The following is a 15,593-nucleotide window of genomic DNA, read 5'->3' as shown; positions in this document are numbered from 1 at the left end:
AACAGCAAATGATAGGGTATTACTACTTTGAAAAGACTGAAAATCACTGCCTTAGGTCTTTGAAGTTTTAGAGCTACATTGTGCATAGGCTCAATTTTAATGAAGGACTTTCTGGGATAAAAATGTTTCTGATTTTATAATGAAAGCAATTTCCTCCATTTACAGGAACTGATTTTCTTTGGAGAGGACAAAGAAAATCGTATTTCATACGATCATTACATTTATTTAACTAACATTTTTTGGGAAGCATGCCCTGTGCCTGATACCATGCTACGCATTAAGATGCAAAAACAAAAAAGATAAAGATCTCGTTCTGTAGCCTAGCCATCAAGACAGACAAGCAAAGGAATAGTGTAATAGATCCGACAAAAGAAGAATGCACTAGCAAGTGAGAAGTGAGGTTAGCGTTGAACAGGAACTGTGTTGCAAAGATTTCGGATTTAATTTTGTAAATGATACAGAGTTAACAGAGTGATCATGAAATTGTACAAGGGTCATGCTATCATCAACGTGAAGAATGATTATAGTAATGGATTGTTATCAATGTGAAGAGACATCCAAGGCAGGTTGAGTTCCACTTTTTTTTTTTTTTTTTTTAGTTTATTGAATTTTGATAAATGTTTCCACCAACCTAACCATCACCCCAAACAAGATACTTAACATTTTTATCACTGCCATGAGCTCCATGAGTTTTAGTGTCTTTAAAACACCATCCACTCTTGGTCCAAGGCAGCCACTGATAAGCTGTCACAATAGATTAGTTTTTCCTGTTGTAGTTTCACTTGAATGGAATGATATAGTAAGTACTTTCAGACTGGGACTAGGAAGGCCCTAAGTTGCAAAATGGAGCAGACATTCACTCTCAGTTTCATGCTAGTGTTGACCCTACAATGTACCCTGGACCATGTTCTTTTGTATGTTTCTTTTGCTCAATGTACTGTTTTTGAGATTTTGTTATGTATTTCAGTAGGTTTTTTTTTTTTTTTTTTTTAGATTTTATTTGGGAGAGAGAGTGAGAGAGTGAGTGCACAAGCAGGGTAAGTGACAGGCAAGAGGGAAAAGCTGGCTCCCCACTGACCAGGGAGCCCAATGCAGGACTTGATCCCAGGACCCCGGGATCATGACCTGACTGACCCAAGAATCTCAATAGGTCATTCCTTTTTACTCCTGGGTAATTATTTTTATATATTATAATTTATCCATTCTTTCATTGATGGGACATTTGGACTGTTTCCATTTTGGCACTTTTAAAGGAATAAAGCTTCTATGAACAGTTGTGTGTTGACATGTTTTCCTTTCTCTTGGGGAAGTATTTAGGAGTGGAAGTGCTGCACATATGGCAAGTCAGTACTGAAATTGACAGGACTGCCCAATTATTTTTAGTGGTTGTACTACTTTATACTCTTATCAGCAATGTATAAAAATTCCAGTTGCTCCACAGTTTCACCAATACTTATCAACTTTTACTTTAACTACCTATTCTTACCTGTGCAGTGATTCCCAATGCAGTTCTGATTGTCATCCCCTGCTGATTAATATTGGGCATGATTTTATGTGATGATTGATCATTTATGCATTTGTGTGAAGTATGTTAAAATCTTTGCCCATTTAAAAAATTGGGTTGTCTTCTGAATAAGTAGGAATTCTTTTTATATTCTGGATACAAGATCTATGTCAGATCTATGCATTGTATATATCTTCTCCAACATAGCTCCTGTGTTCCACTATTCATAAAAATGATTCCACAAACACTGATACCTCCCTTTCTGCTTTCCATTCCACTTCCCCTTGTCCCCTAATCCTTTATAAGTGCTAGTTTCCAAGTAGTAATTCCATTATGATCAGAGAACTTATTTTGTATGACTTGAATCCTTTTAATTTATTGACACTTGTTAATGGCCCAGAACATGGTCTATCTTTGTATGTGTTCCGTGTGTTCCTAAAAAGAATGTGTAATCTATTGTGGACTATTGCTGTGTTCTATAAATGTCACACCAAATAGGTTGACAGTCTTGTTCAAGTCTTTTAGGTCCTTGCTGATTTGGATAGATTTTTTTCTTCTAAAGTCCTTCATTAGAATTTAGCCTCTGTACAATGTAGCTCTAATATTTGTCTTCTTGTTCCATGAAGCACTGACAGAAGGATCTTCAGATCTCCAACTCTAATTGTACATTTGTCTACTTCCCCTTACAGTTCCTGTTTTGCATATTTTGAAACTGTTACTAGGTAAACAAGCACTTAGGGTTGTTATGTCCTCTTGCTGAAATGACCCCTTTGCATTACAGAATGATCTTTATCCCTGGTAATATTTTTTGCTCTGAAATCTGCTTTTCTATTAACATAGTCATTCCTGCTCTTCTTTGATTAGTGTTGGTATGGTGTGTATTTTTCCATCCTTTTCATTTGTTTGTTCTTTCTTTATTTTTTTAAAAAAGATTTTATTTATTTATTTGACAGACAGAGATCACAAGTAGGCAGAGAAGCAGGCAGAGAGGAAGCAGGCTCCCCGCGGAGCAGAGAGCCCGATGTGGGCCTCAATCCCAGGACTCTGGGATCATGACCTGAGCGGAAGGCAGAGGTTTTAATCCACTGAGCCACCCAGGCGCCATGTCCTTTATTTTTAAGGTGTGTTTTGTTGGTACCATATAGTTAGGTCTTGTTTTTTTATTCAATAGAACACTTTCTACCTTTTGATTTGGAATATTTGTACTTAAATCCTTTAAAAAGATAATTAAGTAAAAATCATAATAACAAAGTATGGAGCTTGTAGCATATGTAGAAGTAAAATGTGAAGCCACAGTAGCACAAAGGTAAGAAGGGAGAAATGGAAGTATACTATTACAAAGTTCTTCAACTATATGTCAAGTAGTAGATCACTTGAATGTAGACTGAGAAGGTTAAAGATGTATATATAGTATAGTATAGATCTTTATATACATCTGTGTTGTACATATATAGAGTCTACCAAACTGACTGAATAAGCAATGACTGAATAAGTTATAATAAGCCAACAAGAGATAAAATGGAATCATAAAAAATACTCAACACAAAAGAAACACACACACACACACACACACACACACACACAAACCCTAAAGAAAAAATAGAATAAAGGGAAAACAACTTGCAAGATGGTAAGTTTAACCCAAACCAGATCAATAATCACATTAAATATAAGTGTTCTACAATACCCTGATTAGAAGGTGGTTATTTTCAGATTGGATAAAAAAGCAGGTATGAAGCTCTGGTCAGACAGTGATGTAAGCCCCTTAGACAGTCTCATTAAATCCTCTTTTAACAATCATGAGGTACCATCATATCCTCATTTCAAGTATTTAAAATATGAGCCTCAGGATAAGTAACTTCTCCAAGCAACCCAGTGGGAAATCACACTTGGGCACTGCAGAGGACTAGTGGGCGGATTCCTCCCTTCTCTTTCCCTTCATTTCAACAATGGAGTACCTACTACATGGGGCAACTGTACGAGGTGCTGTGGTACATGGCAACTATTATACTTTCTGGGATGAAATGCAGCCTAACTAGCTGAGTGACCATGGGCTGCACATTGTATTTCTTTAAGCTTTAGTTTTTGCATTTGTAACATTGGAGATGATAATACTGGCCTCATAGTGTTGTGGTGTTGGATTAAGAAAGTCTAGTGGGCTATGAAGTAATTGGGGGACTTTAGGCTATACCCTGCAGATCATAGGAGAAACGTCAACTGTGCAATTCCACTTCAAAACCAAAACAGTGTTACATGAGAGTAACAATCACTATCCTCCTGTTTAACCTGCAACATTATGGAAACAGACCACAGAAATCACTGTCTCACTTTTGCTTTACAGCATTATAGGAAGTTTTAGTTTTGTTTTTTTTTTTAAGAATCTTAGCATGTGGGGCGCCTGGGTGGCTCAGTGTGTTAAACCTCTGCCCTCAGCTCAGGCCATGATCTCAGGGTTCTGGGAGTGAGCCCTGTGTCGGGCTCTCTGCTCAGCGGGGAGCCTGCTCCCTGCCCACCCCCTAACCCCTGCCTGCTGCTCTGCTGAGTTGTAATCTCTGTCAAATAAATAAATAAAATCTTCAGAGAAAAAAAAAAGAATCTTAGCATGTGATGAATCAGTCTTAAAGAAACCTTTCAACTCAACTATTATATTTATGAATTACATTTTTTTTCCTGGAGTAAAAATGGCAATCTTATTTGTTTACCAGATTATAAGGTTTAGAGTCCTTGCACTTTCATTTTGGACACCTGTACTGGATACCTGAAGGAAATAACTTCAGCTTAGGTTATGGTAATATTTTATAACAGAAATAAAAAAAAATTACCCAAGCATTAGCTTACATTTGAAATGTTAATATTTAATTTAAAAATCAAATTGCAATCCTGTGAGTTAAGCATTAATTAAGTTAAAAATACAATAAAAACAATGAGCATTATAAAGATTCCAGGCATTATAAGGAACCTTCAAATACATCTTTAAAAAAAAAAAAGTAAGAAAGTTTAGATACAACACAGACTGTCAGTCTTTCATTATCCTAACACTGCTTTTCTGAACAAATAATTGCTAAGAGACAAAATTCTGAAGATATTTTATTCAAAATTCTCCATCTAGGAGAAAAGACATATATCAATATTTACACATGCTTTCATAACTTATTTCACTGTACAACTTGCATTCTGTATCACAGTACAATAAACCAGCAAAGAAAATAATCAGTACTCCTTAATATTATCTCACATAGAAAGCACTGAGTAAGGGGTACAACAAGGTGCTATCTGTAAATTCTTTCATGACTAAGCCACAGAGGGCCAGTCATCCAGTACCATTTGTGTCTATAAATCAAGATGTCTATATCTTTCTGATCAGTGATGTGAAAGGCTAATTAGGACCTTTCAGAAAAGAACATGTTGGTTTTGGTTCAATTTGGTGAGCAACAGCAGAGGGGTTCTGTCACTTTTATCCCTTTCTTATAAATATTTTTCCCTTTTGTGTAGCTTCCACAGTTTTAAATAAAAATATTTTTGATGCTTGTATAGACTATTCTGTCAAAACTATTCTAGTGCAGAACTATATTAATCAGTTATTTTATAGCTAGCAAAATGGTCCAAACACATTAAGGAAACAAAAGAAATTGATCACTTAGTTTTTGCCCAAGTAGCACCTAGTAAAATAGCACATCAGCAAAGTTTTTCTTGCTTTCCTCACATGATGCAGGCAAAGAGACCTGCCAACTTAAAAAATATGGGCAGAAATAGAAGAAGGAAAGGACAAGATATTCTGTTCCTGGAAAAAAGATCTTACTAGTTAGTACATTCTCTATTGCATTCTATAATCTCAGGAGTCACAACTGCCAAATCAGGGTGAGAATCTACAAGAGGAAAATAAGATAAAAATGACCGACTAGTGTAATCTGAACTTCTTCTAAGTCATTATATTTTTCAAGGAAAAAAAAAGGCACAGGAGGTACACATTTCAATTTGGCTCAAAAATAATAAAAATTAATTTAAATAGTTGGCAATAACTATTAAAACATAAAATCCAATTTCCTCTCTTTTCTTTGACAGAGCTCAACAAACAAGTACACAAACAAACACTCCCGCTGGCTATAGTTCACCACAATCCAGATGACATGTATAGCATGAGGTTTTTACACAGACTGAACCCTAAGGACTACTAAGTCTATAAAGTAGGATCTAATAATTGATTTGAATTAAACATCTCCTTGATCAATATAGTCTTCCTAAAACTTAACCTATGTTCAAGGAACACCAAGAGATGAAAAGTCAACTAGTATTTTATCTGTGAAAACTAACTCAGATTTCACTGTGGTACATGTAAACCATGAATTGTAAGTTTCAAACAACAGTAGTTGTGGTCAAGTTTATACTCCATTATTATATCTTTAAAAGATAGCAGTAACATTTACTATGACTGTAAACCTAAGTCTGTATCCCAGGATAGCACATCTAGGAAAAGATGCATCCATCATAACAACGCACCTGACATCCTCTTACAGGCTTGTGACAACTGTAGTGTAACTAACTTTAACTGCATTGCGAAGCAGGGCTCTAGGGCGTGACCCAAGGGAATGATGTTTCCCACACCACCAAGCTACTTTAGCAGCAGTCATGATTGTGACGAAATATACTTAACAAGTTACACACTTAAAAAGTCATTAGAACATCTCGTTCTTGTACACTAGTATAGAAAGGTCTTCCAAAGATAAACGAGTGTAAACCTGGTTTAATTTTCTCAGCTAGAGCCATTATTATGTTAAGGTCGCCCTCTGCTGTTAAATCAAGGTCTATCTTCAGATTCCGTAGAGATTTAAAGGGCTTTTTCCCCTTCTGCCTATAAATAATGAAGAAAAAAAAATTTATATTTAAAAATATAGAAAATGTCCCAAAGGAACAAAACAAAACACAATGCACAAAGGTTTTCATTCCATGTGGTTTCACTTACGTATCATCTTCTATATATTTTATTAGCGTCAAGGCTTTTCTGTGAAGGACGAGTAGAAACTGTGCAAGGAAAGTACTCCTGAGCGACAAACCAGGTTTCAAATGAAAAACCTACAGGAAAATGAAGCACTTTAATAAATTATTTGCTCCAATTTTTCTTATACAGCATGTTTTCATCACAGTGTTGACAACATCTGGCAGATAACACACATTAGAGTAGTTCTCCACAACCATTTGCCCTGATGCCCCAACAGGAAGTAGAGTCTATCTAGAGCAATCACGTTTTTCTGAAGTCGTCTATTTTATCTTTGAAAATGAACTCAAATTTTGCATTCTACCTCAGAACACATCCCTATTTACTTTATTATTAAGAATCATGACATGGGGGGGCGCCTGGGTGGCTCAGTGGGTTAAAGCCTCTGCCTTCGGCTAGGTCATGGCCAGGGTCCTGGGATCGAGCCCCGCATCAGGCTCTCTGCTCGGCGGGAAGCCTGCTTCCCTCTCTCTCTCTGTCTGCCTCTCTGCCTATTTGTGATCTCTGCCTATCAAATAAATAAATAAAAAATCTTAAAAAAAAAAAAAAAAAATCATGACATAGGGCACCTGGGTGGCTCAACTGGTTAAGAAGCTGCCTTCCGCTCAGGTCATGATCCCAGGGTCCCGGGATTGAGCCCCATGTCAGGTCCCCTGCTTCTCCCTCTGCCCCTCCCTTGGCTTGTGCGATCTCTGTATCTCTCAAATAAATAAACAAAATATTAAAAAAAAATCATGATGCAGGGGCGCCCAGGTGGCTCAGTCATTAAGCATCTGCCTTCGGCTTAGGTCATGATCCCGGGGTCCTGGGATCAAGCCCTGCATCGGGCTCCCTGCTCAGCTGGGAGCTGCTTATGTTCCCTCTCTCACTGTGTCTCTCTGTCAAATAAATAAATAAAATCTTTTAAAAAAAATCATGTTGTTATTTACTTTCATTTGTTTCATTTCATATTTAACTTTTTCTGCCCACATCTCCAAATAAAACTGAAGCTCCCAAAAGTTGAACCATGCTTATAGACCAAGAATTTGAGATATTCTTCTCTCTCTACCATTGGGGATAAGGGTACATGCGCAGTGGTAGAATGCTTTTACTCAGCTTGAGAAGTATGGCATTAATTGCATGACTATGCATAATCCCTGAACTATGCAATATGTCACAGACCACAGAGACCTGGATCTAAAATTGTGAGTTAATCTAAGGACCTCATCATTTCAAAGCTACCTCGATTATACTGCTTCCTGGCCTGGTCCCCAGAATATTATGACAAAGCTGTTATATTAAGAAATAAGTCCCATATAATGTATAATTTTCTTTAAGTGTTAAATAGATATTTTTCAAAAGAATGAGACAATAGCGATGTTATTATTTCAGTATGAGTATACTGTTTTAAAGACATTTTGGCTCAATTAAGGTATATAAAAAATATTCTCCCTTCCCCAAAAGAGCGATAAGTTAGTGGTTGGAATTAAAACATTATTTGACTAGGATATATTGCAACTTTCATTGTTAATATATAGGCTACACCCATTAACAATTCAAAAGAAACAGCATGTAGACACTTTAGAAAGACCTGAAACATTACAAAAAGATAATGACTTAAAAAAAATGACTTAATTCTATTATGTTACATATATAACGTAGTATACATTAGAAATGTAGTATACATTAGAAATGTAGAAATGCAATGTAATATACATTAGAAAACATATCATATCATTCATTTTGACAATTTCAGGTTTAACATTTACCTGATCCAGGAAGGCTTTTACTAAGGTGTCTCTGTGTAAGACATCTTGAAAAATATTCCTATGAAGAAAACAGCCCAAATGTTGAAATGGCTACTTTCCAAAATCCCTCACTCCAGCCAATAAATTAAATTCTTAGAAACATTACATATAAACATATTTATGAAAATTGTATGTGTGTGTATATATGTATGTATATAAATCTAAATATATTTGGAAATAATAAATATATACTCATTTTAACTCAAGGATACACTTGTGTTTTACTGGAGTTTGTCAAGCCACTATGTCATTATTTTTCTCTTAAAGATATAAACAGTCCCAAGAATGGCACATAAGTTCCTATCAATCTACCTTTGAACCGTCACCTTATAAAAAAATGTTGAGAGCCTTAGAGAATAAATATGATTACTAATCCCTGCCATCTCAAAAAAAATAAAACAAGAAAAATAAACACCATTACCAGCAAAACCCAAAACAAAAGGTTAACTTATGTTATAGTAACTTGTAATACACTGCTCAGGAAGAAAAAGATAAAAGGCTAAATGCTAAGAAATATTCAAGTGGGATTAAGGAACATCGTGACCACTGAGTTGTATCAACAAACCTATCACCAAGCAAGTAACATGAACTAACTACTCAGGAAAGTGTTATCTATCTTGGCAATGATCAGAATAAGAAATTAAGACATAATACACCCTAGAGATAATATATCTCTAACACACCATAAGTAAGCAGTTTTTCACTGAAAATGGTAGGGATCATCACTGAACTGACAAGAAAGGCAAACAAAGAGGGGTATGTGCATAGAGAAATAGGAAAGTACCTAAAATTTCCTACTCTAGGAGATGGGTGTACCAAATTACAGAAGGAAACTGATAAAAAAAAATTAAGCAATGCATGATTACTAGCTGGCAGTACTCCTTTTCACTGTCTCTGTCATCAGTGAATCAGATGAAGTGAAGCGTTAAAAAAGTTTATTTCCAGGGACTCATTTTTCATGTAGTGGCAGTGAGTGAGACTATTTTTAGAAGTTAAAGTTAAAACTATCTTAAAAACAAATAATATTGCTTAAAGAAAACTAAAAAGTAAAATAGATCTGTAATATGTAAATTTAATATACAATCTAATGGTAGAATATTATTTTTGGACAATTTCATGTTCAGAAAATTTACTTTGGAGTTATAAATAAGTTTTAAAAATTAATGACCTTATTTTTTTTATCATCAGTAAAAGAAGACTAGCTGGCTAATCAAAGTCTGTCAAATCAGTGAAGCAATCAAACTGGTTAAAATGAATAAGAAATGCTAAAAGCATACACATACCTCTTCTAAAAAAATAAAAATAAAATTACTAGATGGTAAATCCATTCTAGAGTTCACTAAATTCCCCAAGAATGAGCTCTGAAGTAACCACAAAAAGGGGAGAAAATACTAAACACTTCAGGAAAGAAGAAAATGCTTGAAAGCATGGATTAGTTTTGAGAATTCCTACACATGTACCACAATTACCAATATTTGAAAAATCTGTCACCCAGATACAAACCAGAATTCCGGTTTTGACTAATTCATTTCCTAAACTAATTTCCTCCACACTTTCCATGGAACCCACAAAAACAGTGGAGAGCTGGAAAAAGATGGTCCTAACGATGCATTCTTTCTTGACTTCGAGACATGTGAGGCTAGGGATCCCGCGGACGGGGTGTTCCTTTTCTATGCTTTCGGGCAACATATTCTGTGTGACTATTGGTGCTCTGCATGTCCCCTGGCTCAGCTTCCAATGTTTCTCACAAAAACAGGACAAGGTTGCTTGCTCCAATTTTACTGCTGCTTTATACACTCAAACAAGGATTAGCAACAGTTAACATTTACTGAGCATATAATATGCGCTGGGCACTCTAAATTGATTAAAGAGAACCATCAGGATATACTGCATTTCTTCTCCTGATTTAGAACCTAAGTATTTGGTTTGGGTTTTATAATTCTTTTTATCATTTCCCCCCTCCTCTAACTGGGTCCACTTTCAACATTTTATCATTACTTGTTCTTTATTTAATTTACTGATCAGGCTTTATGAATAAAAAAATGAAAAACACAATATAAAATGCAAATAAAAGAATGCTCTATAAATGTATTTTCACAGTTCTGTTGTATTCACATATCAAGAAAAAAAAGGCTCAGAATTATTTCTTTGGTTTAGATAACAAGCCTTTTAATGGCTCTTATATACTAGACTGTAGGCAATGTAAGTGTAGGGTCTCTGTATTAGAGAGTCCAACCTTACTGGCACCTATTACCATGCCTAGGGCCTCAATGTATATTTGTTATGTAACTACTTGAATATTTACTTTTAGGGACTAATCTAACCTATCTCTGCAAAACATAATTATATTAAGAAAAATAGACATCTAAGGAAAAAAAGGCATGCTTAACCAAATTATTTCTTTGAGCATAATTCTCTTAGTAGTATTTCCTTCCTTTCAAACACAGGCTTTTGTTTTTACTCATAAAAGGTACAATTTCATAACACTGTTTAACAACAGTATCATTACATACAGATCTGGAGTGAAGCTTTCGTCTGTACAGATGATAGTATCCTGAGCCATGTCTTCTTCTGAAGTGGCTCTCCAGAACGCTGTCAGCTCAGACCTCATGTATCTACGCTGATTATAAATATGTTCGTGACATGGTGGCATCTGCTTGACAGTATTGACGTCCACATCTATGTGCGTGGTGGGATAGGGAGCATACATGACTTGCCGGAAGGGGAGCACAAAGCTTCCAGTTGAATCCTGTCATAATGAAAAGAAAATTTACTCTCTTATATGCCAAAAGATATGAAGAACTATTATTTTTAAAGATTTTATTTATTTATTTGACAGAGAGATCACAAGGAGATAGAGAGGCAGGCAGAGAGAGAGGGAGGAAGCAGGCTCCCCGCTGAGAAGAGAGTCCGAAGTGGGGCTCAATCCCAGGACCCTGAGACCACGACCCGAGCTGAAGGCAGAGGCCTTAACCCACTGAGCCACCCAGGAGCCCCGAAGAATTATTTTTTAATTAGAAAAACTGGCTTTCCCAAGTCCATCTCTAGAAGTTTATTCCAGGAAATTAGTCATGATCGTGTGCAAAAGTTTTAGTGATATGTGCACTATAGCATTGGTTTAAACAGTAAAACACTAGAAAATAATCTAAGCAGCAAAAAAAAAAACAAGTGCTTAAATAAATGAAAATGTTTTTTGTTTACTTGCTAAAAATTAATTTGAAGGGACGCCTGGGTGGCTCAGTGGGTTAAAGCCTCTGCCTTTGGCTCAAGTCATGATCTCAGGGTCCTGGGATCGAGCCCCGCATCGGGCTCTCTGCTCAGTGGGGAGCCTGCTTCCCTTCCTCTCTCTCTGCCTGCCTCTCTGCCTACTTGTGATCTCTGTCTGTCAAATAAATAAATAAAATCTTTAAAAAAAATTAATTTGAAGTTTATGTATTGATATAGAAAGATTTTCGTAACATATTGTGGAAAATGGAGGTTAATATATGTGGAGGGGGCAGGGAGATGTGTCAAAGATACATACAGAATAGAAAGATGAGAAAGATATGCCAAATACATGCCAACAGTGGTTATTCATTGGACTATGAGATTATGGGGAACTTTTTATTTTCTTCTTGATTATTCACATGTTTTTTTAAATCTCCATGAATATGTATTTTTATAAGTAAAAAATGGACTTCTTTCCAGGTATTGTCATTTAGGTAGTTAAATACCATGTAAGAAGTATCTACTGTTTATGAAGCATGGTGGTATTGGTTACGAATACAAGAGAGACTAGTTTCAATTCTTTACTCTTTTAATGCTGTAATAGACATCTTTATAAGTCAGTCTTTCCCCTTATACAATTGTTTCCCTAGGATGGATTTCCAGAAGTAGAGATAGTGGGTTAAATGTCTGAACATTTTTAAGGCTCCTGACATATAACGGTAAAGTATTTTCTGAAAGGCTTAACAATTTATACATGTACAGAAAACTGCTAAATATTTTTTCATTAAATTATAGCTTCAAGTCTTCCTCTACGCATCTCATAGAGGTCCTTTTCACGGATAAAATTACATAATTAAGTAAGAGGGTGCTGAGGAAATAAAAGTACTAAGTACCTTATTATGTCTTTGATAAAAAGAAATTCTAATTTTCACATTTGTGCAATTCAAATTGGAAATGAGTTTCCCTTAAGTAGTTTCTGTATTTAAATATTTAAACATTATTCTAAGCTCAGAGCATGCACACTACTGAAAATGCAAAAGCTGAATATAATTTTTATTTGCAACGCTTTTTAATATATTTTTTTTCACTTTGCTATGCCTAGATCCTTAAGAAAGCATTCACGATGAATCACATAACCATTAGGAAATCTACTTTCTCACATCTTTTGACTATAATTGAAATATCAATGATAGATTCAGTAAAGAGTCTTCCCTGTAATTACTGAAAATAATTGCTAATTTACACATATCTGCTTTGCTCCCTGAAAAGTGGACTCAATTAGTCAGAGAAAGACAAGTACCATATGATTTCACCCATATGTGGAATTTAAGAAAAATAAGCACCCCCCCAAATCCAGACAAACCTAAAAGCAGACTCTTTTTTTAAATCTTTTTTTTTTAAATATATTATTTATTTATTTGACAGAGAGATAGAGATCACAAGTAGGCAGAGAAGCAGGCAGAGAGAGAAGGGGAAGCAGGCTCCCCACTGAGCAGAGAGCCTGACACGGAGCTCGATCCCAGGACCCTGAGATCATGACCTGAGCCAAAGGCAGAGGCTTAACCCACTGAGCCACCCAGGTACCTCTAGAAACAGACTCTTAACTATAGAGAATAAAATGATAGTTACTAGAGGGGAGGTGTGTGGGGGTATAAGATAGGGAGTGAGGATTAAAGAGTACACTAATCATGATGAGCACTGAGTAATGTATAGAATTGTAGGATCACTATATTGTACACCTGAAATTAACATAATGCTGTATGTTACCTATACTGGCATTAAAAAAAAAACGAAAAAGAAAAAGAAAAGCAGGGGCGCCTGGGTGGCTCAGTGGGTTAAATCCTCTGCCTTCGGCTCAGGTCATGATCTCAGGGTCCTGGGATCGAGCCCCACATCGGGCTCTCTGCTCAGCGGGGAGCCTGCTTCCTCCTCTCTCTCTGCCTGCCTCTCTGCCAACTTGTGATCTCTGTCAAATGAATAAATAAAATCTTTAAAAAAAAAAAAAAAAGAAAGAAAAGAAAAAGAAAAGCAGACTCAAGTGAATAAAAAAAATTTTTTTAAATAATTAAAAAATACACATGTGAATATATATGTGAATTGTTCAAATTCTATACACAGTTCTTGAAGACAGGAAGCAGTTTAAAATTTTCTTTCAATAAATGAATACAGTATATAAACAAAAAATGCTAATGAAAATTCAAATTCTTTTCAGTTAAAAAAAAAAAAGTACCCATTTTGGATGTACACTTGATTCAAGCACATATTAAAAAACAAATAATCCTGAGGTCAGACAGGCAGCTATAGGAAACCAAAGAGAAACACACAAAAAGATACTCTAAGATGTTTTACTCATACTAATTATAAATCTGTAAGACATATACTCAATGCTCAGTTCCTTGGCATATAAACATGAGATATACTACATGCTAACACTCAAAATATATTTATAGAGTGTCAAAAATGATTTTAAAAAGTTGCTTTCAGTTTGTGTCGTGGCCGGCGCGACAAATCGACCAGGGTCTAGAGGGTAAGAGGATGCTGACAAGAAATTAAGAGACAAAGAGATGGGGGCAGGAGGAGCACCAAGGAGGATGTCCAATAGTGCCAATTTTATTCAAGGCTGTGAGGCATTATATAGCTAACAGAAACAATCATAAGAAAGTATCTATTTTTAGCTGATTACTAAAGAGTTTGCAAGATGCACAGATGCACAGAAAATCCTTCAAGCTTTCCCATTATCTATTTCCCAAGCACCAATAGCAGACCCTCTAGCGCCAGATGTACTGGCCACCCAAGACATAGTTTATGTAAGCACAGCACAGTCTTACAGTGGTGTAGTCTATAGCCCGTGCAAGGACAGCAAGGACCAGCCAAGAATTTCTGACCCTGACCAAATTGTTTCTATCTGACTAGTAAATGTGTGGGAAGTCACGTAGGCGAGCGCACAACACATAGCACAGACCCTTTCTCAGTGCTACTCTACTTTATCGACGTAAGCCTTTTGTTCGGCTATTCAGCCTTTAAAGGATGCACAAGTCAGGGCCTGGTTTGGTCCTCGTCTCAAGCCTTACCATGGCCTCCCACAGTTTGACAAATGGAAGCTATACCTTTAGCAGGCCTTGTACAAAGAGCCCTGACTCGTACTTAAATGATGATTCTGCTTCACATAATCTGGAACATTTTCTCTCCGCTGGAGTCAGAAAAAGGCATAATGTTCTCACTATCTGTAAAAGAAAATATTTTAAAATTAAAATAGGGAGTTAAGGGCCACTGGTTTGCTTATGAAAGAAATGTGAATAGATAGGACATCACAGTTGTTGCTTAAAATAGGAATTCTGTGGTCAAGTAAGTTCGGGAAATGCTGGTAAATGTACTGTATGATATTTCAAAACCTTTAGTGTTTGAATACGTATTGTGACCTTCCAGATGACTGATATAATATGTATACTATATTCAACATATTTGACCACGGAACCCTTATCTCACTAAGAACTAATGACTTAATTATTGATTTTATCTCCACAGAGTAGTAACTATTTTTCAAATAAACAAACAATTCTGGACAAGAAAACTAAATGCAGTTAAATTAGGCAGAATTATGTCTCCTGTTGAATGGTGAAATCCCATTATAATGAATATTAGAAGTCTCTAAATCCTCCAATAGAATGAGAATTAATTCTATCAAATTTGATTTAAAATAAGCAAGCCATTTGTTGGGGCTTGGAAATAGGATTTGATCTATAGCTCTATTAGAAAATGTAAAAAGCCATGTAAGTATGTTGGAATTCAGACTATGTTCAGACAGTTTTTCATTATAGAGTGATGGCAACCTTTTCATATTAAAAAAATAAAAAACAAGCAATTATGCCAGAAGAGGATGTGGGATGAAAAAAGTGTCTTAAAAACAGAAAACCCCTCAAGGGCACCTGAGTGGCTCAGTGAGTTAAGCGTCTGCCTTCTTTTTTTTTTTTTCAGATTTTTATTTTTTTATTTTAAAATTTATTTGACAGGGAGAGAGAGATCACAAGTAGGCAGAGAGGCAGGCAGAGAGAGAGAGAGGGGAGGAAGCAGGCTCCCTGCGGAGCAGAGAGCCCAACTCAGG

The 15,593-nt window shown here is 35.9% G+C and overlaps 1 protein-coding gene across 2 annotated transcripts in view; it reads right to left on the bottom strand.

The window, feature by feature from the left end:
* Positions 1–4,338: 4,338 nt before the first annotated feature.
* LOC111159865 (chromosome unknown C9orf72 homolog) overlaps positions 4,339–15,593 on the bottom strand; it is a 26,850-nt gene continuing 15,595 nt past the window's right edge. For both annotated transcript variants that reach the window (XM_022522514.1, XM_022522515.1), the window contains exons 8-12: positions 14,599–14,715; positions 10,798–11,033; positions 8,246–8,303; positions 6,465–6,574; positions 4,339–6,353 (exon numbers count right to left, since the gene is read on the bottom strand). In XM_022522514.1, the coding sequence (XP_022378222.1) occupies positions 6,167–6,353; positions 6,465–6,574; positions 8,246–8,303; positions 10,798–11,033; positions 14,599–14,715 (708 nt within the window). In that variant the 3' untranslated portion in view covers positions 4,339–6,166. The remainder of the gene's footprint in view (positions 6,354–6,464; positions 6,575–8,245; positions 8,304–10,797; positions 11,034–14,598; positions 14,716–15,593) is intronic.

Source organism: Enhydra lutris, unplaced genomic scaffold (assembly GCF_002288905.1).
Source record: "Enhydra lutris kenyoni isolate GAN:26980312 unplaced genomic scaffold, ASM228890v2 scaffoldscaffold70, whole genome shotgun sequence".
Classification (NCBI taxonomy): Eukaryota; Metazoa; Chordata; class Mammalia; order Carnivora; family Mustelidae; genus Enhydra; species Enhydra lutris.
The sequence above is the reverse complement of the archived record's forward strand: the minus strand, read 5'-3'. Positions and strand labels throughout refer to the sequence as shown.